The sequence below is a fragment of the Euprymna scolopes genome, chromosome 10, assembly GCF_053919585.1.
Source record: "Euprymna scolopes isolate OS-2025 chromosome 10, ASM5391958v1, whole genome shotgun sequence".
In the NCBI taxonomy this organism is placed as follows: Eukaryota; Metazoa; Mollusca; class Cephalopoda; order Sepiida; family Sepiolidae; genus Euprymna; species Euprymna scolopes.
In genome coordinates, this window is record NC_136491.1 from 46,947,325 (window position 1) to 46,973,650 (window position 26,326).

The following is a 26,326-nucleotide window of genomic DNA, read 5'->3' on the forward strand; positions in this document are numbered from 1 at the left end:
ACCATATGAAGGGATACAGCTTTGGTATATTCACCAGTAAATGAAAATGGTGTTATGGAAATGATTTTATTCAAACATTGTCGTCAATCTATGTTGATTGGGCATTATTACATTTATATAGCAATCCCCCCATCCCTGCAAAAATTGAAACAATAGTTTAATCTAAAAACTGGCATGTTATTAATATTATCTATTAAGTTGCCTCTTCCTAAGAGCAAAGTTAGACACAAGGTCAGTTTTTTGTGGGGAGGAAAAAAAAGGAGCACGATAGATTAGAACAAAAATAAGAATTATCTCAGTAAAAAAAGATCTCTTATTCTCAGAGGACAGAACTTTGATGCTAACCCGAAAGCCAACAAAAAGATCAGCATTAAAGGTGGGCATCACAAATTATGCAAAAAACGTTGTAAAACTTTTCAGATTGCTGTATGTACAAACTATTTCATGGCAGGTGCTCGTCTGAACTCCAATCTCTGGTCCCCCCTCGCCAATCTTTCACGAAAAACACCCGTCTAGCTGAATCCACTGTGAAAAATTTCCCCCACTCTATATCTGTGCCTAAATCAAAACGCGGATTCCATGAACAAAGCTTCTTTCTTAGAACTGCACGCCTGTGGAACTCTGTTCCATCTGCCTGCTTCCCTCCGGACTACAACTTGGATGTCTTCAAGTCTAATGTTAACAAATTCCTAATGAACCGCCCCCTTAAGTAAACACTCCATCAAATCTCCACACTAACGTAATGTACTTGCAATAACCCTTATCCCTGAGTGGCTTCCGGGCCTTGATAAGTGGTGATCACTGTGTAAAAAAAAAAAATAAAAAAAAAAAAAAAAAACTTCTTGGAATTTCAAATCGGAGAAATCATGTTAGCATTAAAAAAAAAAGATTAGATTATAATGAAGATTGTCTGCTCTTTTTGACTTCTAGTTTCTGTTTCACAGATAGGACAATGGTGATAAGCAAGATATCGTTCCTTCTGATTAATGGTTATCTTCCTCTCAGATAGCATGACCTTTCCCTATGTTAAGAATGGCTTGTAATATCTAAAGGTTACAATCAGGAAAGAATGCAAGGAAAAAGTTCTGCATAATCATACAAATGATTTTATGTTTTTGTTATATATTACTAAATGAGGAATCATTTCCTTTCAAAATCCATTTAGTATTATACATCTAAAATTGAGAAAATCATACTTGAAAATTGTCATGATCACCAAATTTCACTTGTTATCTAAAAACGAATCTGAAATTTTAACTCTAAATGATTTCTCATTTAGTAATATTTATTAATAACAATACAAATTAATAATGCTTAATGAAAACAACAAGATAAAACCATTTTTAATGCGTATACAGAATCTTTCTTGTGTGTTTCTTTGACCACAATGTTTATATATTAATAAATGGCTTTCTTGTCCGATTAAGCATGTCTAATTATCCAGCCAGGTAGATAGCAGAAGCCGGAAGTCAAAAAGAGCCGACAATCTTGACTATAACCAAAAATTACATCACAAACTTAAATCTATCAAAAATTTTAACAGTAATTTAAGGAAAGATATCTGTAAAATCAGTGATGATGGTAGTTTTTAATTTAGTTTTCTGTGGAAGCTACAAATTTGTTTTAATGAGTTCTTCAGAAAATTTTATCATTTTGGTACATACACTGGTTGCAATCTATATATCTATAAAAGTGAAATTGTCTGTGTGTACATTTCCCTACCAAATTACTCTGTGAATTTTCAGTCTACAGACTCGAGATTTGACATAAGGGGTGTTGAGATATGGGGAAATCTTTTGTATCGGTTTTCAGCTAGAAGTTTGGTACAATTTTCAAAGGTCAAATCGTTGAACTTTGACCCCTTGAAAGCCAAACTCCTCCACTAATTTTGGGTCTGAACACTTGAAATTTTAGATGTAGGTTCTTTGGACATGGATCAAACTTTTCAACTTTATTTGAGCCCAAAACAATAAATGTTAAGTGGTGAAAATTGGGGTCAAAATTAAAAATTAAATTTGATCTCTCAGCCAATTTCTGGTCTAAGCATTTTAAATTTTACATAGTGTATTCAGACATAGGACAAGCGTTTTTTTAATTAGTTTTTGGCCGAAAATTTGGCTACCAAGGGGTCAAAGTTAAAAAATTTTTACCTTTACGGTCTCTAGCAAACTATTAAACCAATTTTGGGTCTAAACATTTGAAATTTTACATAGTGTATTCACACATGCAGCAAGCTTTTTAATAAGTTTATGGGCGAAAATTTGGCTGCCAAGAGGTCAAAGTTGAAAGAGTTGACCTTTGCAGACTCTACCAAACTCCTTCGCCAATTTTGGTCTAAACACTTGAAATTTTAGATGTAGGTTACCTGGATAAGTCATATTTTTTAATATATATATATGCACATAAAGTTATGAATAGTATATAGGACCCGAGCAAAGCTGGGTTGAACTGCTAGTATGAAACAAAACTAATGCTAAACATTTCACAGTCATTATAGAACTAAAAAGTTCAATATAACCAAAATATATTTTTAATAATATGAAGATTTGTTGTTCAATTAGGATCAGAATCCAAAGTTTAGCAATACAAATTTTTGAAAGTCTGACAGATAAAATACTAAATAAAATTCAGTTTTTTTTTCTTTCTTTTTTTTTGGAGGGCGATTACAAGTAAACAGCCTAAAAATCTGGAAGTAAAAATAGAAAGACTTTAGAATGGGGCGGGGGTGAGTTTTGTGTATAAATTTAACATTAAATATTCATCATACTGACAATTCAGTTCTAAGTTACAATCTTCTTGAGGTTGAAAATTCAATCTTCAGTGTAAACGATACTCATAATACAATTACAAATTACTTAAGACTTGAGTTCTGTCATGGCTGACAGATTGAGAGCATTCTACTCCTATGAATTAAATAAAAGATTCTGTTTGAAATTCCATGCAGACTCCCGTCTGTTCGTTCTGTTGTTTATTTTATGCTTCTCAAATGTAAAGGTGGTAACTCTCCTTAGAAATGTAATTAGACATTTTAAAACCATCTAACATAATTATTTTAATGTGTCTGAAATTGTGTAAAAAATCTGTTTTTATTTCCCTTAATTTTTGTATCAATGATTTGTCTTTTCTTCTTCAGGTCATTGATATTTGTGATATTCCTCCTGAATCTGCTCTCGAGTGGTGCCATTTGTTGCCCAATGTCACCATACGTGTACTTGTGTGCGGGGGAGATGGTACTATCGGTTGGGTGCTAAATGCAATCGAGAGGTTAAAATTGGATGTAAGTACAAATATAGCTTTTTTTTTTTATTATTTAAACAATTTTTTTTTTTTAATGGAAATTGCTCCAGAGAAGACATGAAGTCACTAGATGTATAGAGATAATATGTAAATATATATATATTTATTGATACTGCTTCAAAGTAAAAAAAAAACTAGTCAATGATAAATGTTAGATGGATAGATTCCACCCCCAAAACAGCAATTCTTTCCCTTTTGCCAGAACGCTTGAAGTCCTCAAAATACTACCATTTTTTTTCAGAAATGAATATCCTTTCACATGCTTTAATAAATAACAATGTGCATGATATATTTTGTGATTCTTTTAACCTCTTGATGTGCGTGAGAAAACTAAAAACTGATTGAATTATGTTTAGAATAATTTTATTCATGTACATATGCACCCGTGAAAACTGCAATAAAAAGTGAATAAAAACGATTGACATAAATGCAATGCAAAATGTGCAAAAATATATAATATTTTACATGAACAAAATATAAACAAATAAAATACAAAGAAAAAGGGTAAGAGATAGACATGACAGTGACACCAGACATATGCAATATAAAAAACCATCACGTGGATGGAATGAGGAATATGACTGCCGAAAATATATATAAGTAAAGAAATATTGAATATATTCTAATTAAAAACGAGGCTACCTATACCTAAATCGTGACCAATAAAATATATGTATAAAGTAATAAAAAGACTACTGTTTAAAACACTATTGATATGGAATGAAAATTCAAATTTTAACGGATTTTTTAAACAGTACAAGTAAAACAAGTGCAGATTTTTTTAAATAAATAAACAGTTTATTTATTGAAATTAAATTCGATATTTCAATTCATAATAGAATCTTCATCAGAAAAAACAAGTTTTTTTTAAATCTTTTTTTCTATTTCTTTTTACATACCATTATGGCGGTGGTGCTGCTGCTTAGCACGTTACCCTTCAGATGTTGTCGAAGTTTGGAGTTTATTCTGATATTTTAAGCATTTTCAATTTTTTTGTGTGTATTGCTAGAACCAAGGAACCAAAAAATTGTTTTAAAGGTGTATAACGTTCAAAACTTCGTATATTGCATTTAGGCCTGAACTCTATTGTCTCGACATGAAAATTGGAATGCAATATTGTGATTGGGAAGATGTTTAGAGATGTACCAAACATTTCATGGATACCAATGGGTAGTTGAAGATTAGAGTTGTGTTGGTTTTGAATAGTCATGAAATACTGGCAAATTATAGTTTCAACACTGTCAGAACTCCAGTACCAAAAAATACTAAAACCTAAATATAACTGTTGATAGAACTCTCCAAAAATAAGTGTAGCCACTTAAAATAGCTAAATTCTCTTAAATAAACAGTAATCAACAGATATACAAATTATTCCTTTCAGTAGAATATAATAAAACAAGGAATGGATTATTCTCAACTTTCAAGCCAAAAAGACACCTGACCCTCCTCCGATCACTGTATGACATATAAGCCATTAAACTTATTTTTCTTGCAGATGAGAGGTGATTTATTAATCAACTGAATATTGTTGCTAATTATTAGGGTTAGGGCCTTATCCTAAATGAATAATAGTTTGATTTATTTATCTTGCAACCAGAAAATTGGAGTTATCTGCCCTTGGAGTGAGATCGGCAATGGCAAAAGTAAACAAAAATTGTCTTGCAAAATCAACAGCAGCATTTTATATTTAGCGGATTTTAATTAATTTAAAGTTTTTTTAATGAATGAGTAAAATACAAAAATGTCCACTCTATCATAGTTGCCGTTTTGAAATTTTAAATTGACGACTGGTGTTTATTAAAACAGTCCCTCATTATTTCAGACCACTTTAATTTTTATGGTAGTTTTAGCAAAAGATTTATAGAGAAATAGTACCAGCCTTCGACCCCCACTTAAAAAAAAATTCAAGAGAGTTAAACTTCAAAAACATGGAAAAATAATCTAGTTAGATTGAAAATTAACTTTTATTGCCTTTGGTTTTTTTTTTCACTCCTTTTTTGTAAGTTGACTAAACTGCATAATCGCCAATTTATTTATATTATCATTACTTTTTTTTTTTTTTTTTTTTAATTTTATAGACTTTCGAATCGAAAAAGTTGGACCGTCGTTTTGAAGATGCTATGAGTATTTAGATTAATCTTTTCTTACCAATTACTATCTAAATTTGAATTTGTCATCTACAAACATTGAATATGATTGTCGTTTACAAACTCTTATACGAACGTTCCTAAATTTTGAAGATATTAATATAAAAAACACAGAAAAAATCTACTTTTTTGTTTCTCCGAAAATTTAAACATTACTTTTCTACACAGTGACAACTCCCTATTTACTTGTTTGCTCACGAGGGCAAATTTAGCCACAAGTGAGTAATAAACAGCTCTCAAATTAGGCATTTTGGATGGAACAAAAGTAAATATTGCTTCAGTCTAGAAAGATTATTCCTTCTCTGATCGAAGACGGGGCAGATACATATATTTTGTGGAATTACGAATAGACAGGCAAGGAAATGCTTAAAAATGGCTGAACAAGGAATTAAAAGTAATTTCAAGGGAAGTAATTTTAAAAGTAATAACGTTTACAGTTACTTCCCTTGAACCGGAGTTATCGACCTTGTATGACTATAGATGTGTAAAATGATAAATTATAATGAACTAAAAATATTTTAAATAGATATATGCATATATATATATATATATATTTTTAACTCTACCCTCTCTTTTTAGCCTCCTCCGCAAGTTTGCATTTTGCCGTTGGGTACAGGAAATGATTTGTCTCAAGTGTTAGGATGGGGAGAAACATTTTCCGGCGATGTTGAAGTTTCAGAAATTTTGGATAAAATCAGCAAAGCCCAAGTCGTTGAGCTCGATAGGTAAGTGTTTGTTCGCGCACACGCGCACAATTCTATTTTGCTTTAGAAAAATTGTCAGCTGTTTATCTCTTTCTAAATGAAAACGTTGATTTTGGGTTTTATTTTAAACATTCAATTTTAAGTTCTCTTATTTCTTTTGACATTCCTCAAGCAATAATATGTATGTATGCTTATGTGTGAATATGTGTGCATATGCAGGCAAGCATACCATTTATGGTTTAATAAGATTTATAATATTTTGTATGTTTACATGTATAAGTTTGTATAAATGCCTACATATGCATATGCGTGCATATATATATATGTGTGTGTGTGTACATATTTGTATATACATGCATACATACACTCATGTTTGTTCATGTGTGTATATTTTTTGTTTCATTTTACTTCATACAAACTTCTCAAAAATTAAGGGTGGTCCCGTTTCTAGTGCTAATACTTGAACTCTATATGAGATACCTAGATATTCGAATGTTCCATTAACGTTCTTTATCTCTCAAACATTGAGTTAGTAAAGAAGATGAGAACATAATTTTCCTCTCCACAATTAACCATTTTAATATGTTGTAGTATACTTTTTGTTTTAATCTCTTGGTCTTACTGGATTCCAAGACAAGAATTTATCTAGTCTGGTGGACTATCAAGCTTTGTGTTACTACTTATGGTAGTATCACTTAAAGATGCACTACTACTCGTAAAAGTCAGTGTGGATCTTATTTGAGCAGCGATACACATTTGTGTAAATATCGTGTGTATGTTTGTATTATTGCATGTATGTTTGTGCATATGTATACAAAAATATATATATATATATATTTACAAGTGTGCATGTGTATATATTTATATTATCTATTTATATATTCATTTTTTGCATGTTTATATATATTATTATAAATGTGTGTGTATATATGTTTATGTGTATATACATATTATGCAGATCTGTGTGCATATGTTTGTATAATTATACATTTCTGTATATGTGTTCCAACATACAAATATATACATGTGTCTATGCATATAGTTTTAATATATTTAATTTCATCTAGTTGTCTTTTAATACACTTCTGTCATTGTGAATAAGCATCTCATCAGAGCAATTTTAATCAATGACTAATAAAGTCGTATATAAAGAAATATTACATCTTTATGTGTGTTCATCAAATATTAGTCATTTTCAAAAATGATTGCAAACAAAATGAAACAATCGAGACAAATTTACCTGAATTTACAAAATAAAATAATTGCTAGACAAAATTTGTATTGAATTTTCTTTTACACTTATTTAAAAAAAACAAAAACAATTCTTTTCAGGTGGAACTTGGAAATAAATTACCAAAGCCATTTTCGGTTGCCTTTTCCCAAAAAGGTTGGTTTCCATTTCAATTCTTTATTTTCTTTAGAAAAAAAAAAAAAAAATGACATTTTTACTTTTTCCTTACTAAAATGATTATTTTATGCTTATACATACTTTGCAACCAACTCTCAGAATATTATTTAAAGTAAAATAAGATGCTAAATGTCACTGCAGATTATACTAGATTACCTGTGACCCGTTGGGTTAGTATGTTATATTAGCTATGGAATTAATGTATGAGCGTGACATAAAGAAAATAGTTTTTTGTGACATAACAGCAACATTGCTATGAAAGTATATTAAAATGAAAAAAAATATAGATACATTTCTATGAGTCATTCTGTTTATAATTGTTTATTTTTGAAAAAAAAAACCAAACTTACAGCCATTGAATTATAAGTGATTTGCCATACTTATAAGTAAATGTGCACTGAACAGGTACCATAATACTTGAAGTTAAATTCAAATTTTGATACATCTTTTAATTTAAACGTAAAAAAAAAACAATTGGAATGCTGAAAACGTACACAGCAAAACAATACGTTTTATTGTTGCATTGATTATTTATTTGTAACGCAAATTAAAAAAAAAACATTTTTGGGATTATTTATTTATGTTGGCAGTGTAGAAGAAAATGTATGAATGTTTTTAAGAAAGGTGTATTAAAAAATGGGGAATAAATTAAAAATAAAAATGAAGGTGGTGGGTAAATCGCCATTGTAAACTGCTCTTATGGTTGTCAACGAGTTAAAGTAGATTTATTTGTAAGAAAATTGCGTTAAAATAACTTAAACGTAATACGGAAATGAATGATGTAAAAAAATGCAGAAAGTATTAACAATTTTTTATTTGGATAATTTAAATGCGAAAAAAAAAAAATTGGGATACTGAAAACGTACACAGTAAAACAATACGTTTTATTGTCACGTTGATTATTTGTTTATGTATGCATGCACAACCGGAAGTCGTAAACCGGATGTTGGGTTACAACACCCGTTACAAGGGCATTTGAGTTTTATAATTATATAGATTATACTAAACAACCCAGAATCTTATAAATATCATTTTATTTTTACTCTTTTGATGTCTATCATGTGATTAATATGACCAATCAGTGTTAGTAGTTCTAAACAATTCTTTAAAAATATTATGATTTAAAAAAATATTACCTTCTCAACAAAAGTAATTTGTTAGCTCTTTTTTTCATTTCAATATAATATTTCCACGATTAATTTAAATTAATTTTAACTCAATAGATCATTAAAATTATTATGCTAAGTAAATACTCAAATATCAATGGACGACTTTAGTGCATTCATGGCATGGATTCATGAACATACCTTGCTATCGAATGCAGATCACCTTCATAATTGCACAGTCGAATACACTGGTCCAGAGCCAGAGCATCTGAAATTAATGTTTCACAACAGCATAAAGAAGCTAAGAAATTTTTGAGATGTTGGCATGAAATTCTCTCCTGTGAATGACAAAGCGCATTACAAACTAAGGATTACTTGAGATTCTTAATCCTTTAATTTAATGTCAATGTTCAAACATTCTGTACATGTCATATTCACCTCACAAGCTTCCAAGTGACTCCGATCCCCCCTTACCTAATCTTTTCCAACCATGTGATGACTCGTCTATTTTCAGTACACAGCACAGTTAAGATGACATTAAATGCATTCGCTTACCATAGGTATATATCACTGTTAGCTTGAAATGAATACTAGCAAACATACCTACTTTATAACCTAAGCACAAAAATGACATCTAAATAAACATTGCAAAAGAAAAAGAAAATCAACAATTATGATTTGAAACCTTATTCAATATATATATGTATTTCATAGACAATATTTTTAAACTGACAGATTTATATTAAAGTCCTGTAAAGGCTTGATTCACGGTAGTATTGCCCTGAGGTTGGGCTTCCAGATATTGATAAATATTATTTATATTATTATAAATAAAATATTACTAAACAAAAAAGCTGACCTTGTCTCAAAATGTATACATGCATAAGCCAATACTAAATGAAATGTTTTAAACAAAACAAACATAAAGATACATTCCAGATGACATTTATGGAAGTACTAAATGTATAATGTATTTTCCAATATTGACTTCTATGTTATTCTTCAAATTGGTCATCTTGAGAAAGTCTTGGAATAAGGATGAAACATTGATTAATATGTAAAACATTAAAATTTTTTCCTTTTTCATATATACAGAATGTGAGAGATTATATAACTATTTCCACAGTTAAACAACATCGCAGCTCACAAGAGCCATGACAGCCAATAAATCAAAAGTCAAGATGAAGTCGAGATAAAGTAGGCCTATTTCACAGTCGGATTTCGTCATGGTTTGCTTGATCTGTGTTAGTTAATAGACTTTCTTGTGTTTAACGTGTTTGCTCAGGTAGCAGAGTCCTAGCCTCGCATGCAAGTGGTTCGGGTTTCGAATCCTGAGTTCGAATATGTTTAACTGATGAGCCCAAATGAGGGCGAAACTCGAGTCTTGGATTTCCGGTTTGTTGGCTGTCATGGCTCTTGTGAGCTGCGACGTTGTTTGACTGGAAATATATATATAATAAATTCCACAGCCAAACAACGCTGCAGCTCACAAGAGCCATGACAGTCAACGAACCGGAAGTCCAAGACTCGAGTTTTGCCCTCATTTGGGCTCATCAGTTAGACACATCCGAACTCAGGATTCGAAACCCGAGCCTCTTGCATGCGAGGCAAGCACTCTACCAACTGAGCAAACGCCCCGCACACAAGAATTTCTATTAACCAACACAGATCAAGCAAACCGCGTCGAAATCCGACTGTGAAATGAACCTACTTCGTCTTGACAAGGGCGAAACTCGAGTCTTGGACTTCCGGTTCGTTGACTGTCATGGCTCTTGTGAGTTGCGGCGTTGTTTGGCTGTGGAATTTATTATACAATCTCTCACATTCTGAAAATCAAATATATATATATATATATATATATATATATATATATATCCCTTTCTCTCTCTCTCTCTCTCTCTCTCTCTCTCTCTCTCTCTCTCTCATATATATATATATATATATCTATATATCCAGTTTATATCTGTTGAAATAAATGTCTTGAACTTTTATTTTGGTTATCAAACATTTTTTTTTTTTAACTTAATATATTCTCCCTATATATATTAACTCCAAAGCCTATGCATTTTTATGTATTTCCTTCAATGATAAAGTATTAAAAATCTAGTTCTACATTTAGAATGAAATTTTAACTCAGTCTAACGTTTGTATGTTTTTTTTTCAGGTGTCTGTTTGGAACAATTATTTTTCGATTGGCGTGGATGCATTGGTCACATTGAATTTCCATCGGAAACGTGAATGGTGGCCTGGACTGTTGTCTAATAGAATTATTAATAAAGTAAGTGCATTCTTATAATTATTTATTTTTTATTTCTAATTTTCAGCACTTTAAAACTTGTGGTTATGGAGATATGTAATTTGTTCACTGGTGTCATACTTTTGATGTTTTGTGCTTTTACAGCATTAGATCAGCTTCTCCTCACTCACTCACTGAAGAGGTGAACAAAAAAACTTTGAAAAACGTCTGAACACAGTTATCTTGTGGGATAAAAAAGACAGACCTTTCTTTTTTTCTTTGCAATGTCTTCTTTCAAATTTCTTGTCTGTGATATCATATCCTGGCATCTATGCCTCACCTCTGACTTTAGGGGTTAACTGTGGCTAAATGGTTAGTAACACTGACTGAAAACCTGAGTGCCAGGTCCGAATCCTGTTTGTGCCATAGAAACACATTCGTCAAACTCACACCTGACCTTGTGTCTAACCTTCTGGAGAGGAGGTAAATAAATACTCCACATCTCTAACTTGACTTATGGAATTTTCCATTTTCTGCTTAATTGTAACCTTATGTGAAAAATACCGTTTTTAACATTATTTTCACCCATCCACACATAATCTTGTTACACCTTTGTTTATTGATTTGCATCATGTAAGATCACAACAGTACAAAATCTATCAATTAAGCTCATATTAAGTTAGACACCATTGCTGTATATGGTGTAGCCATAATGGTTGTCTAGGGAACATAGTATTCTTAACAGTGCAGTACAATGTGATATATTACGGATAAGGATGATGAAGATACAAGACTCAATTTGAACATGTGTTGCCATGACATCATGTGTAAAAACTAAAATAATGTGGCATCCTCTCTTTCAACCTCGACTTACACTATATATGACATGCTAAATAGTTCCTAATAGGCCACCTCCAATCTAGTTTTGGTATAGTTTGGATATATAATAATACATGGACAATAATGATGATGGTCAAGGTGTAATATATTTTTCTGACCTAATAAAAAGTAACAAAATGATTAGTATGATAGAATTTCAGATTATTTGGATTATTCTGACTACTGTTCTCATTTTGAGTTATTTTCACAACATTCTGGTCAATATAACCTTTGACCTTAGGTGTATCTTGTCAAACACTGGGAATCTTTCTGTCACTCAGGAATCTGCTCATAAGTTTGAATAGAGTCCTTTATTTAATCCATGGGAGTAGCACGATCTTGTTTTGTCAGGCATAACTGGGTAGAAATCCTAAGTAATTTGCAATTGTATTTTGAGTGCTGCCTACACTGAGGAATGAATTGAATCTTCAACCCCCAGAAGTAACTTCCACTGAATTTTACCAAAGTGTAGTGGATAAAGTACTTGGTAAAATTTACTTGTAAGTTTCACTCATTGGCTGTCTTTTATCTAGAAGTGGAAGTCTGATATATATGTGCATCTCAAACAAATATTTTATATTTGATCTTTGCAGAACCTAAACAATGGTACCAAAGTTATGAACCACTGAATTATAACTGTACATTGGAAATTAAAAAGTTTACCGTTTTGTGTGGTAAATTTTCACACTATATAATTAATATATCAAATTTCAAATAAGAGAAAAATTCTTACAAATGTAATATAATTTTGTGGTAACTGAAAGTTAATCTAAATGGAGGAATAATTATTAAATCAAAGCAACTGAAATTACTCCTTGAAAAAAATGTGCTAAAATTACTCTGACTGTTTGTTCATTTCAACAGTTAAAACATTAAATCTTCTCAATAAGATTCATAGCCTATTAGAGATCAAACAAGTATATCTATAATTAGATATTCCAAGCTAAAATTTTATCATTATATCTAAAAGCTATTTATGTTAAGATCTTCGCAAAGAATAAACAATGGTTCCAATTTCATTTTGGCAGATCAAATGTCCATTTAAATTTTGTTGTAAATTAGAAAATTTGCTGTCTTTTGTGTTATTGTTTCACAATTTATAACTAAGAATGTAGGTTTCAAACAAGCGAAAAATCTTCACAAATTTAATGTCATTTTCTAGTAAATGAAAATCATAAATGGAAGCAATAATTATTAGATTAAACCAGCCCAACCATCCTATTTCCTCTGAAAAAATATTTAAAAAATGATATCAAAGTGCAACTTTGTTCATATAATACTCATTTCAACAACTAAAACATTGAATCTTAATATGATTCATAGATCAAGCTGGATTTTTCTTTTAATAATCAATGAAACAATTAGATTTTGATTATGATATATCTTTCTTTAGATAATCATAATACAGGACATTCACTTAGGGTTAATACAAAGGTTTATTTACAAAGGGTATACAAGGTGAGAGTCTGTATCTCTCAGTGTGTTGGAACTCTCTCATTCTTGGAGGAGTATTTCTACATTGTCTGTATATTATTGTATGGAGGGGTGCTAGGTCATTCCATTATAACACCTTCCCCCAAGCTAAATTCTTCCCTATAATTTGGCTTTTACATTTAGTTCTTTTTAAGCTTGAACCAAAACGTTCAGCCGTTTTCTTTTTTCTTTCACTTCTTACAGTTTGCATTTGTGAATTCTTAGATTTTGGAGAGTGACTAGTTTTCGGAGTTACTGATACTTCCATTGGTATTTCCTTGTTTGGAAAGTGTCATACAACACTTCCATTGGTAGATCTCAGTTTTTAACCGTTTCCATATATCTTGGTCTCAGTTGGTTTATGTCTTTTATGGGAAAATGTGCGTCATTTTATGATATAGACCATTCTCCTGATTCTTTTTGAGACTATTCCATCTTCCCAAAAACTCTTTTCTGCCCAAAAGCTTTTAAAGAGAACTTTATCACCATCCTTATACGTCCTGTACTTTGCATTATCTTTAATAATTTTTTTCTCTTTTTTTCTTGGAATTAATCAGTCAAACACAGAACATATATTTCTGGCAAACATTATTTTAGCTGGTGACAAATTTGCATTAGTATTCTGGTTTGACATTATCCTATAAATTGTTATGAATTTTTGAATACTCTTTTCTTCAGTGTCGATGTTATTCTTTTTCAGTGTTCTTTTGAAAGTATTGACAAACCTTTCTGCTTGCAACCTTTGCATAATTTTACCATTTTTTTCTATGTTCTGGTCCATTTTAGGCCAGTATGTATATCCTCTCATTAGAGCTTTCATTCTGGAGATTCTAGAATGGCTCATATGAAATTCTTTCAGAATTTTCATTTGTAGCACTTTCTGTATTACCACTCTACTGCCTAAAACTTTTGACAGAGGTGACGGATTTTCACGAGATTGGTATCGTTTTGAAGCTCAACCCTTCGAACGACAAATATCGAAAAATTTGCTAAAAACATTAATTCCTTCACCCTCAACTGGGTACTTTTATACAGGGAGGAGTTTTTTTTTTTTTTTTTTTTTTTTTTTTTGCAATATTTTCAAAAGTCATCCCTTGTTTTCGATTGACTAGCCTTAATTTAAACCTTTGTCACTTCTGGTTTGGCAATGGATGCAACAGCAAAGACTTCATGTTTTTTTTTCACGTTCTTTTCCTTCTTCGCAGTACGGGTTCGAGCCTGCCTGCCTACTACCACTTTTTTTTTTTTTGCTCAAAACACATCTCCAAACACCCGGGCAACACCGGGCACCCAGGCTAGTAGTGTATAAGGTACTTGGTAAAATTCAGTTATAACTGGCACTCTTCTTGAGGCTGAAAGTAAATCCTCAAAATGATTGCGAATTACTTAAGATTTCTACTCAGTCATGGCTGATGGAACAAGAGGATGCTACCCCCATGAATTAAAGGGGTTTGTTCAAAATTCTCTAAGTTTGATAGAAATATTCCCAAGTTCAACAAGATACACTTGATGGAAGTCGGGGGTTATATTGACCGAAATATAAAAATAAAGATAACAATAGTCTGAAGAATCCAAATATGAATCAATCCTCATTTTAAAAATTCAGAAACATTATCTAACCTTATATATAAAAAAAAATTCCATTTTTAATACACTCCTGACTAAATATTGGTACAACTAGCCGATCACCATTGTTGGTGTCAAAAGAATGATCTCTGTCTGAAGAAGGAAGCCTGAAGAAGAGCTCTGTACAACTTTATTGCATTTGTTTTGTCTCTCTTGCTTTTCTGGTCATGTTCGACAATACTGTGAAAAATGTCCCTGTTCCATTGCTTGGAAGGCTGATTGGAATGTTTTTTAAAAATTGACAATATTTGAACAGCTGCCAAGAGCAATTAAACATGTTAGCTATCCCCTCTCCTGCCAGCTATCCCAATTTCAGGGGGACATATATTATTTGGTGGTAGTGAGGGTAGTTTATTCCTGGAGAATCCTTACAAATTCATCCCCTGACCCACATCTGTTGCTTTTTTTTTTGTGAAAGTGCTCAATCTCACCTCCAAAGGTATTTTGTTTATATCTACCATTTTGTGCAGCTTAGCATGTTGGTAACATGAAAACAAGAAAAGGAAGATAAGAAAACCATTTATTAGATTACTCTGGCTGCTGATGGTGGTTGTGTTTGTAAAGCTGTAAACGGTTTTAGGGTCTAAAGTAAAAATAATAATAAAAAAATAAATAAAAAATCAATTTGTAAAATTGCCAATGATTGTTATTTTTGTCATTGCTTTTTGCAGGAAGAAATTAATTTTTATCTTTCAATTAAACTGTGTGCACACACGCACACACACACCCACACATTATGCAAATTAAAATTTACAAAATTAATTTTTTTCAAGAACAAAGAATACAAGATACAAACATTTATTTCCTGGAGTTTAAAAAATTTGACTTTTTACTTAGGTAGAAATAACCAGGCAAAACAATTTTTTTACTTGCTAATTAGTGCAAAAAAAATGAAAACCTTAATGCTCGAAAAAGTGTAAAAAAGAAAAGAAAAACATATACATTCATGGACATCACTTTCAGTATTTTTTTTTTTTCTTTTTACACTTTTTCAAACATTACTCTCTCTTGAAATATTAGTTTTCAAGGGAGCTAATTACTAGCTATTGTTTTTTAAGTTGATTACATTGTGTGGAATTATACTGATACATATTTAAAAAGCATGTTATGAATAATTCATATTTATAGTCAAATGTACTTCAAACTACATTTATTATTACTCCTTCTATTTTAATGTTTCATCTATTGAAGAAACGTATGTGTAATGGTTAAACTTTACATTTTATATTTTAAAATATCTAAAATAGACATTACTATATATATATATATATATATTCCTTATATATACAAACATTATTGACTACATATATGACTACATGTTTCAACTGTGATTTCTTTGGAAATCCAGCATCATTGAGCCACTAGTCTACAACTGGTTTCAAATGTGAATATACAAGTCCCTTTTTTCCAAAATTTTCTGTTTTTTTTTTTTTTTTTTTTTTTTTTTTTTTTTTTTTTTTTTTTTTTTTTTTTAGGAAGAAAACTATGAGGTGGGAAAAAAATCCTATGCTATTCTGACAAAGTATTTAATTTATTAAAAAAAAAATCTCTCTCTCTCTCTCTATATATATATATATATATAAATTTGGGAAAAAATACATGTACATTCGTATTTGAAACCAGTTGTAGACTAGTGGCCCGATGGTGCTGGAACACGTATGCACATATGTAACCAATAATGTTTTTATAAATAAAGAAAATTGTACAATAATGCAGCTCTACTTGTTATTTAGCATTATTCTATAAACACTAGAGTTTCATTGAATTAACATTTTGGAAACCACAGCAATACATTCATATATATATATATATATATATATATATATGTTCATTATCATTTAAGGTAGATTATTAAACCTTATTTCATTTATGTTTAATAAAAAACGTGGAAAAGATTGCATGCATCAGTTATTGGCTGCCAAGACAGGAGGTAATGCTTGGGAGGATAGTATAGCAATAAAACAGATACTACACTACATCTCTTGAATTGAACATTGAAAGATAGTACCATAGTACAATTATAGAACTATGATACTATAGTTTCGACTCCAAACAGATACCAAATCTCAATTAGTAATAGAAGTACAATAGTATACCTCCTCATCACTCTTCCTTTCTACCATCTATTTCTCCCTCCATTCCCCTTTCTCTTTTCTTACTTTCTCCCTCGGTCTTCCCCATCTTTATCTCTTCTCTTTCATTCCTTCCCGTGTTTCTCTCCCCCTCCCTTCTCTTTCTCATTCTCTTTTACTCTCTATCTCTCCCTCCACTCATCCTCCCCTTTTCTCACTCTTTCACTATCTCTCCCCCTTTCCTTTTCTTTCTCCATCTCTTTTCCCTTTCTGCCTTTCTCTCTGATAAGAAATGTGACTGTCATACTTATGACAACTGTTGAACAGATGGACGACTTCTTTTTTTTTTCTTTTCTGTGTCACAGTCTGGAGGATGCGGATAGGGGAGGGATCCTGCACATTTGCAATAACAACTCCTTTCATTTGGACCCCTTTTTTTTTTCATGCCTTAAAAAAAGGATTTGGGCTTGTAGAATTAACTGGTGAATTGAGAGAAGATTTCTTTAAATTTCTGCTGAAGTCATCAAAATACAAAACTATAACAATTTGCATAACCAAAGACATTATACCTTCCATTTGTTCATCTGTTTTCAGCCTCAACATTCTCAGTCAAGCTGCTTCTCACAATCATCTAAGAGATAATGTCTACAGCTATTAGTCGTAGTTCACAGCACTTAAAGCTGTTTTTGGATAATAATTGTGTAAGAAATTTGTATTTATAATCTAAGAATATTAGCATTTGCATAAATGAGAGGGCAATAATTAGATATATAATGTAAAGCTAGACCAGATGCAGAACATCTAAATCAGACAATTTATTTGAGAAATTTATGAACAAAAAAACTTGATATCCTAATAAGGGCAAACCGTCTTCACTGGTTCGGACATGTTGAAAGAAGCAAAGGGTATATCAACAGTTGTAAAGATCTAAAACTGGGCAGCAAAAAGAAAGCCAGGCGCTAAGAAGAAAACATGGAAAGAAACCATCAGGTAAAATTGTAAACAGCAGCAAATAGACAATCTCCATAAGCGTGATGATTGGAAACTTAACATTAGGACAGTCAGACAGTTTCAAGCCCCTTGTCAAACAAACATAAACAATGAACGTGAATAGTAAGTATAATTAAAATTACAGGCTTCATATAAGTGAAATGTTCTTACAAATCCAAGTCATAAATGAGATCTAGATGTGCTTTAAATAATGGAGTTATTTCTTGTTCTGTTTAATTGTGTCTATTATTCATCACTACAGAGATTAGAAGGGGAAAATGCTGTTCATCCAAATGTACTTGCTGTAAATTGCTTTAAAAAAGTAAATCAAATTCCAGAGCAAATAATGTAGTTGTTTGTTGTTCTTTTTTAATTGCTTCTATTATTCCAACCACACAGAGAAAGAAGAAAAGATGAGCATCCCTACAACTGTTACCACAACCAAATACAAATGATGAGAGATGTCAACTGTTTTCTGCAGAACATTAAGTCAGACAATTTATTTGAGAAATTCCTAATAAGGGCAAACCATCTTCACTGGTTCGGACATGTTGAAAGAAGCAAAGGGTATATTAGCAGTTATAGAGATCTAAAACTGGGCAGCAAAAAGAAAGCCAGGCGCCCTAAGAAGACATGGAAAGAAACTATTCAGCAAGATCATAAACAGTGGCAAAAAGACACAGGCAATCCTTACAATCGTAATCAGTAGAGACTTAACATAAGTACAACCAGGAAACATGCAATAAATCTGGATAGTGAGTGTGAAGGTAAACAATCTCATAACCCTTTCTACATTGCATGAGCACTGTATGGTTCTGTAAGCATGTGTTGGGTTGCATGTTTCAGTAGTGCATATGAATAACAGACATTGCAGGTGATGTCCACCCAAGAGAAAAGGAGGTGGGTGTGTACAGAATTGTAAATACTTATAGTTGATATGCATCTTGCGGTGTGACTTTCCCAACCCTATCAACTATTTAAGCTTTCTTTATCTCAAACTGTCCTTGTTATCATGCCAAACTGCATTTGGTGATGAGGCTCCAATTTGTGAGCTTGGGGAGACTGAAGTTGCCATTACTTCCCAGATGGCAAAAAACTTTCTACTCTAACAGCTGTTTCCTCAAACAGTCTTTGAAATTCCCTTTCTGCTCCCTAATACTGAGTGTACTAACATGCAGAAATTTAAATGTAATGTGACCAAATACACATACAACTCCCCATTTAGAATAATCCTTAGAAATCTATGCCCAAATCGCAGTAGCAGTATCAATGTGCCTTGTTTGAGGTGAACAAAATTAAAGAAGTAAAAACAAAAAAAAAAAAAAGAATTTTATAGAAAATGTGGACATTACAAGAAACTATGTCACCTTTGATTTTTATTGAACCAAAGAAATGGCACTTTCTCAATCAGAATCCCTGAATCTTTTCCCTTTTTTTCATTTTCATTTTCTTTCTTTGAAGATTGATGTTGGATATGGGGCAGCCAAATCAGCTGCCAACATTGCCAACTGCTTAGACTTCCAAGTGAGGTAATAAATGCACTAACAAAGTAACAGTTCAAGGTAAATTTGGACAGGTGTTGAGCTACTGTATCCTTTCTTTGTGTAAATTTCCATCTTTTTTCATAAAAAAAAAAGCATTTGAAGTATGATTGTTTTATTTTTTATCAAAGAAATTGAATAAAATGTAAATTCCATTATGAAACTTATCAACTGTTGGAAATAAGCTTTTATAATTATGGAATTAATATTAGTAAATGATAAATATAAATTTCAGAACACTGTTGTGCCATGGAAAACAGCAAAAGCGTTAGTGAATCGTATTTGTTTAGACAAAATTAGCAGATTAAGGAGGAAGGAGGTTAAAAAGTTTTGATTCTCCCCCTCCTCACACACACACACTTTAACATTAGAGGAATTGTCATATTCCAATATCTGCCATGCCAGAAGTAAAACCGTGGTTCCTTATATTGATATCCCAGTACTTGTACAGTTTAATGAAGACATTAAAAAATGAAAATATTGGAAAAAAGGTTATATTGTATATATCTGTTATGGAATGAAGTTCGCTGAAAAAAAATTTCACTTAATTTCATGAAGTAGTTTTTTATTTTATTTTTTTATATAGTGAAAAAACAATTTGTTATGATACCGAGCAAAATATTTGATTTTTAGGAAGAAAAGCTAGTATAAAAGATGGAGAGGAAGGGTCGGTGCTTTAAATTGAGTTATCTCCTGTTGCATATTAAAAAATTCCAAGATTCTGACTTCCACGCACTCTCATAATAAATGTGTTTTTTCGCTGTAAACAAAAAAACTACTTGATAAAATTAAGTGAAATTTTTTTCAGAGATCTCCAGTCCAAAATGGATACGTACAATATAATCTTTTTTGGATATTTTCATTTTTTAATGTCTTTATTAAACTGTACAAGTACCGATATCCCTTATTGTATTGTGATATTACACAACACTGTTAAACTGCATCTGACAATAAGGCTCCAATTTGGGAGCTGGGGGGGGAGGAAGATGGGGAGTCACTCCTTAGATATCATTACTCCCAGATCTCTTCTTACCCGGAATAGTAATATCACTTTTCAACGTCCCATGTATTGGTTAAATAGAATTTATCATTTACAGCTTATTTATAAAAATGATTTCTTTGGCCAGAAACAAAGTGTAATATCTGTTGCAATATTACACTTTATCCTCTCTGTCCTCAGTCATTAAACGAGAAATCCTTTTGGATTGAGGCAATTTAATTTTTTTTATCAGTCCAGAGTGCCCATTTTTTGTGGAACTGAATTTTCCCCAACTGACTTTGTGTCTAACTTTGTCCTCGTGGGGAGGCAAGTAAGTGGGACATTTCCTTGGCCTTTTATCTAGAAGCAAAGTGTTTTTTTTTTTTTTTATACAGCACTTCATCTTTTTTGTCCTCGTTTTAGAGTTAGACTAAGGAAACATTTTGTTTTTCTCTCAATCCTGAGTGCCCCATTTTGAGGGGCTAGATTTCTTCCACATTAAAAACCGACCTCTAACTCTTGTCTCGTGGGGAGGCAAATAAACAGATTATTTATAGAATATGTGTAAAAGAAAAAACAAATCTAAAACTATGTGTATATAAAACATAAAAAATAACATAAACAGAACAACCGTGGTTGAGGGTGACCCGAAAACTCCCTTTTTCATTAGCTATTACTAGGGCTATGACAACAGCATATTCTTTTCATTGTTTTGACTCTTGAGTATATATCTGTTAATATCTTATGTTTTTATATAGACGAATGTGGTTCTCGGTTGATTGTGTCTGTGTTGGATATATACCTGAGAGTCAAAAGAATGAAAAGAATATTCTGTTGTCACAGCCCTAGCTATTATCTAGAGATGTGAGCGAAAGTACCACAATTTTCCCTGGATTACTTCACTTATATTTCATCAACACCTTTAATATACTGAGCTTTTAGCAAGGGGCTATGAAGTGCCATTTTTTAATTTAAATTTTTAGTATGACTCGACCAAGAATTGAACCTGGTCACCTGGCTCATTAGCAAACACTCTAACCTAATTGTGCTAATTTACATCACAAATAAATAATTTCTCCCAGGCAATGTCAGATTTTGTTGCTAGTTGTACAAAATCTTTTAATAGTCACAGAAAAAAAAAAAACCCTTTAGACTATGTTTATAAAACAAGATTTTAAAGAGAGAAGGGATAAAACAGTAAAAAAAGTGAAACATTTTTACCAAATCAAATCTTTTTGCTGTGGAACTTCCAAATTATTCCGGGATTTCTTATTTGCTATTTCTGCATATCCAATTGCTGACTCAACTCTACACAAATCCCCACCTTTTTTTTTTTTTTTTTTGACCCCTGTGCTCTTCTGCAGATGAGCAAGACCTCCCATACGTATGCAAACAGTAATTAAACGTATAAATTGCTGTACAAAACTCTTGTCATAAGTCACACTTTGTTATGTGAATGAGAACCTCTTGTATGTGCTTTGTTTTCTCTCCTCTCTATTTCTGTTTGTCTCTTTCCCTCTCTTTCTCTCTCTTTTTCTTTCCTTTTCTCCTCACCTATTCACTCTTTCTTTCTCTTTTTCTTCCTTTTTTTTCCTTGCCTTATTCTCTCTCTCTCTCTCTCTCTCTGCTACTCTCTTTCCTTTACTCTCTTTCTCTCTCACTCTCTTTCCCCCTACTAGAGACAAATAATGAAGGGATCTTGGGAAGACATTAACTTTGTCATACTTCAGTAGTTCTGAGTTTGAATAATTTTGTGCCCCCCCCCCCGGTCTCATCTTAGAGATCCAAGAAAAACAAGAACTTTTCCTCCATAACTAAAATAATGAGGAATACATTTTTATAAAACCCTTTTTCTCTCGCCGTCAGCCATTTTTCTTGAGAAGACGAATTAGTGTGAGCGGCGAAGATCTGTTGTTATTGGCAGTGGTTCGGAAAAAGAAGGGGTTATGTTGAAAGTCTGTAACTTATTGGGAGTGGGGAGAGTCTCACATCTGATGGAAGAGAGAAACATTAAAGAAACGATAGACTTTGTCAAATGTCATATTAAGTTTGTTTTGTTTTTTTCATTGCAAATGGTGGCCAAGTGAACCTTGTTGCGTGGAAGATGATATCATCAAAAGAGTCAAATCTACGTTTCTGAATTTTTGAGATGAGGATTGATTATTTGTATTTTTTTGAGTCTTTGAACTACTCTTCTTGTCTTGAGTGTCATTTTCACAACGTCCCAATCGATGTAATCTCTGACCTTCAGGTATAACCTTTTCAAACTCTAGAATCTTTCTGTCGAACAGAACCTTTTATTTAATCCACAAGGGTAGCATGCTCTTGTTCTGTCAGCCATAACCGAGCATAGTAGATGAAGTACTTGCTCAAATTTACTTGCAAAGTTACACTCTTCTGGAAGTTGAAAGGTTCAATCTTCAGTGTGGGCGACACTCAAAATTCAATTGCGAATTGCTTAGAAGTCTGTACCCAGTCATGGCTGAAAGGATAAGAGCATGCTACTCCTGTGGCTTAAATAAAAGTTTCTGTTCAAAATTCTGTGCAGGTTCCTGGGTTAAACAAGATATACCCGAAGAAGATCGGAGGTTACATTGACCGAAATGTTGTGAAAATAACATTCAAGATGAGAATAATAGTCCGGATTATCCAAATAATTCATCTACTCTATTTCGATTTTTTATTTGCAACCCAGTTGTAAAATTGTGTGTGTGTGTGTGTTTTTTTTTAATTGCTTCGATTGAATTTTAAAGGAATAGTTTTACCATGAAGTAATTTTCGTATTTGCTCCCCACCACTACTAAATCAAACGTTTTCCAGTAATTTGATATTCAAATTTTTTTTTTTTTTAACTTCAGTTCACTCCAGATAATCACATTGCAACTGAAGCACAGGCAGCTGTTGTAATAGGAACCACATTTATAGGAGCACAACTTAAATAGGGAGTTGGCCAGCAAGATGCTTGGGTAATGTTTAAGTCACAATCAGAGAAAAACGTGTACAAAAATTCTGTATAGGCCTTAAAAATATTTTTTATGTTGTTTTTGTTAAATATCACTAAATAAGGAATCATTTCCATTTAAAATCCAGTTAGTATTATGCATGTAGAATTGAGAAAATTACACTTGAAGTGTGTCAACAAGTGTGAATAAGCTAAATCAAAACAAAATGGCCACCGTATTTGACCTGATGTAGTTATCTAAAAACACAAGCCAAATTTTAACTTGAAATGATTCATCATTTCTTAATAATGTAAATTAATAATATTCAATGGAAACAACATAACACCATTTTTAAGGCCTATACTGAATTTTTCTCATGTTTTTCTCTGACCTTGACCTTTTAAACATTACCAATGTTTGTTTACATTACATTTGGATTTTTGCATGTTGATATGATGGGAAGCAGGAAGGGAATTCCAAAGGCAAGCAGTCCGAATAAAGAAATTGTCAGAGTAGAAAATCTTCCGGCATCTAAATTGAAGGGGTTGCATTTTGCTGCTAGTTGCATGCATGGATTATATTTTTGCTTAGTATAAGTGCAGTAAATTCATCCGAGCACATTTTATAGAAGAACGTGTAAAGCAAGCATAAGGATGTAACACTGGGATGATGCGAAAGGGGCTGGAGCATGGCAGACAGTGTGGGAGTTTATTATTATACGGCATAATCATATTAACATGTGGGTTCTCGTTAGATAACCAAAGTTAAGCAACATTGAGTCTGGTCAGTACCAGATGGATAAACATTTATGACTACTATGTAAGAGGATTTCAACACTTCCCTGCAAGAACTGCAACATTCTAATGTCATCATCTCCCCTGCTGGGGATATACATGTGACTGGAGATCGGTTGTGAATTTGGTATTCCCATGAAATTTCATCTCTAGAAAGAAGCTAGTTCAACCCTTTTAGGATGATCTTTGGTTCGATTCGATGGGACCTAGCTATATATTAATACGATAGTGTGTGTGTTATTTTGTGTGTCACTCTTACACCTGTCTGTCGTTTGATTGTTATGACATTCCATTTCTTTTAATAAATAATTTTACCAAGAATTCTTCATAAGTTTTGGTTTTAGTTATAGCTGAAGGAACTCAAGTGTATATTTTCTTTTTTTTTTTCTTCATAAGTTTTGATTTCGGTTTCAGTTCAAGCTGATGCACCCAAATTATATGGATATATTTTTTATTTTTGAAATCACAACTTTATAAGAATTGATAGAAAATTTATTCTATAATAATATATACAAAATCTATGTACATTAAAATATCATATTTAAGTGTATTTTGCAACCAGGCTATGCTGGGCGTCCCTGCTAGCTTAGATAAATACTTTTGCAGTTTTAACAAAAGAGCTACAATAACATCAGGGCATTTCCATTTACACTGATCATCCACAGAATACCAACATCAATATATTACATATGGAAGAGTCTGCTGTGGAATGTCCACAGCTCCCGCTCATTAGATAAGAAATTCGATTTTATACCTTGTCCAAGAGGGAGAGGCTAGTGGTTGATGCACCAGCCCAGATGTGACCATAATACACACTATGCACAAGCAAATGTTGATCCTGATAATGGTAAGATATGTTGTCATTATTGATATTTACATCATGTTTATGATTTGAAAATGATGAGCTTTTTAAGTTGATTGGCTAGCAAGTAACCTCTTTGTTTAAAAATCTTATTTAAGGACACAAAAAAAGTCAAATGTTAATTGTAACCTAGAAAATACTATTGCATTGTATTGAACTACTGTTCTCATTTTGAGTGTTATTTCACGACATTTCGGCCGATGTAGCCTCCAACCTTCAGTTATATTTTGTCAAACTCGGCAATCTCTCTGAACTCTGAAATTTGTATAGAATTTCAAATGGAACTTTTTATTTGATCCATGGGGGCACCATGCTCCTGCCCCATCAGCCATGAGTTGATAGAAGTCCTAAGTAATTTACAATTGAATTTTGAATGTCGCCTGTGCTGAGGACTGAACCTTCAGCCTTCAAAAGAACCTTCAGTCTTCAAAAGAGTATAACTTACAACTGAATTTTTCCTAAGTTATGCCACAGTTCATTGCGAATTTATCAACCCTCAGTTGCATTGTATTAAAAAAAAAATGTATCAGCTATCTCTACCCAGCATTGGCCAGTATTCTTTTTACTTGCATTTTAGTCTGTCTGTCTGGGTTTTTTTTTTGTCCAAATTATTTAAAAAGAGATTTTGAAAGTTAAATCTGATTATTACTAGGGATATGACAAGAGAATATTCTTTTCATTTTTTTTGACTCTCAAGTATATATCCGACACAGTTAATCAATTGAGAACCACATCACTCTATCTAAAAACATGTAAGATATTAACTGATATATACTCGAGAGTCAAAATAATGAAAAGAATATTCTCTTGTCATAGCCCTAAATGGTTCAGTCATTAAATTTTTTTTTATGGAACTATAACTAATTTTGTTGGGTTTATATTGTTTTAAACAGCACATGCATACATGAAAAGTTGGAAGTTGTTTTGAAGTAATTCATTTTATTTTTAAACTATAAATAAATAATTAAAATGATTCCCTTGAAATACATGCTGGTAAATGTGCATGTGTGTGACTAATGCATTCTCAGTGTCTCCTAGTTTTATGACTGTTGTACTTATAAATTCCTTTTTATGTAGACACTTTAACATTAACCCATGGACAAGAATAACAATGAATCTGATTGGTTAGCTAGCTAAATTTAATACCATGTATATGTATAAAAGCACTCTGTAACATAAATTCTATGCATTTTAGTCGGAGTCCTAATTGGAATGAAATATGAGTAATTTTGAGTTGTGTGTGTGTGTATATATATATATATATATATAT

The 26,326-nt window shown here is 32.0% G+C and overlaps 1 protein-coding gene across 3 annotated transcripts in view; it reads left to right on the forward strand.

Moving 5' to 3' along the window:
- Positions 1-26,326, forward strand: part of LOC145285987 (diacylglycerol kinase epsilon-like) — a 222,131-nt gene that overhangs the window by 111,394 nt on the left and 84,411 nt on the right. For all 3 annotated transcript variants that reach the window (XM_080134577.1, XM_080134576.1, XM_080134578.1), the window contains 4 exons: positions 3,134-3,277; positions 6,024-6,169; positions 7,481-7,535; positions 10,827-10,940. In XM_080134577.1, the coding sequence (XP_079990703.1) occupies positions 3,134-3,277; positions 6,024-6,169; positions 7,481-7,535; positions 10,827-10,940 (459 nt within the window). The remainder of the gene's footprint in view (positions 1-3,133; positions 3,278-6,023; positions 6,170-7,480; positions 7,536-10,826; positions 10,941-26,326) is intronic.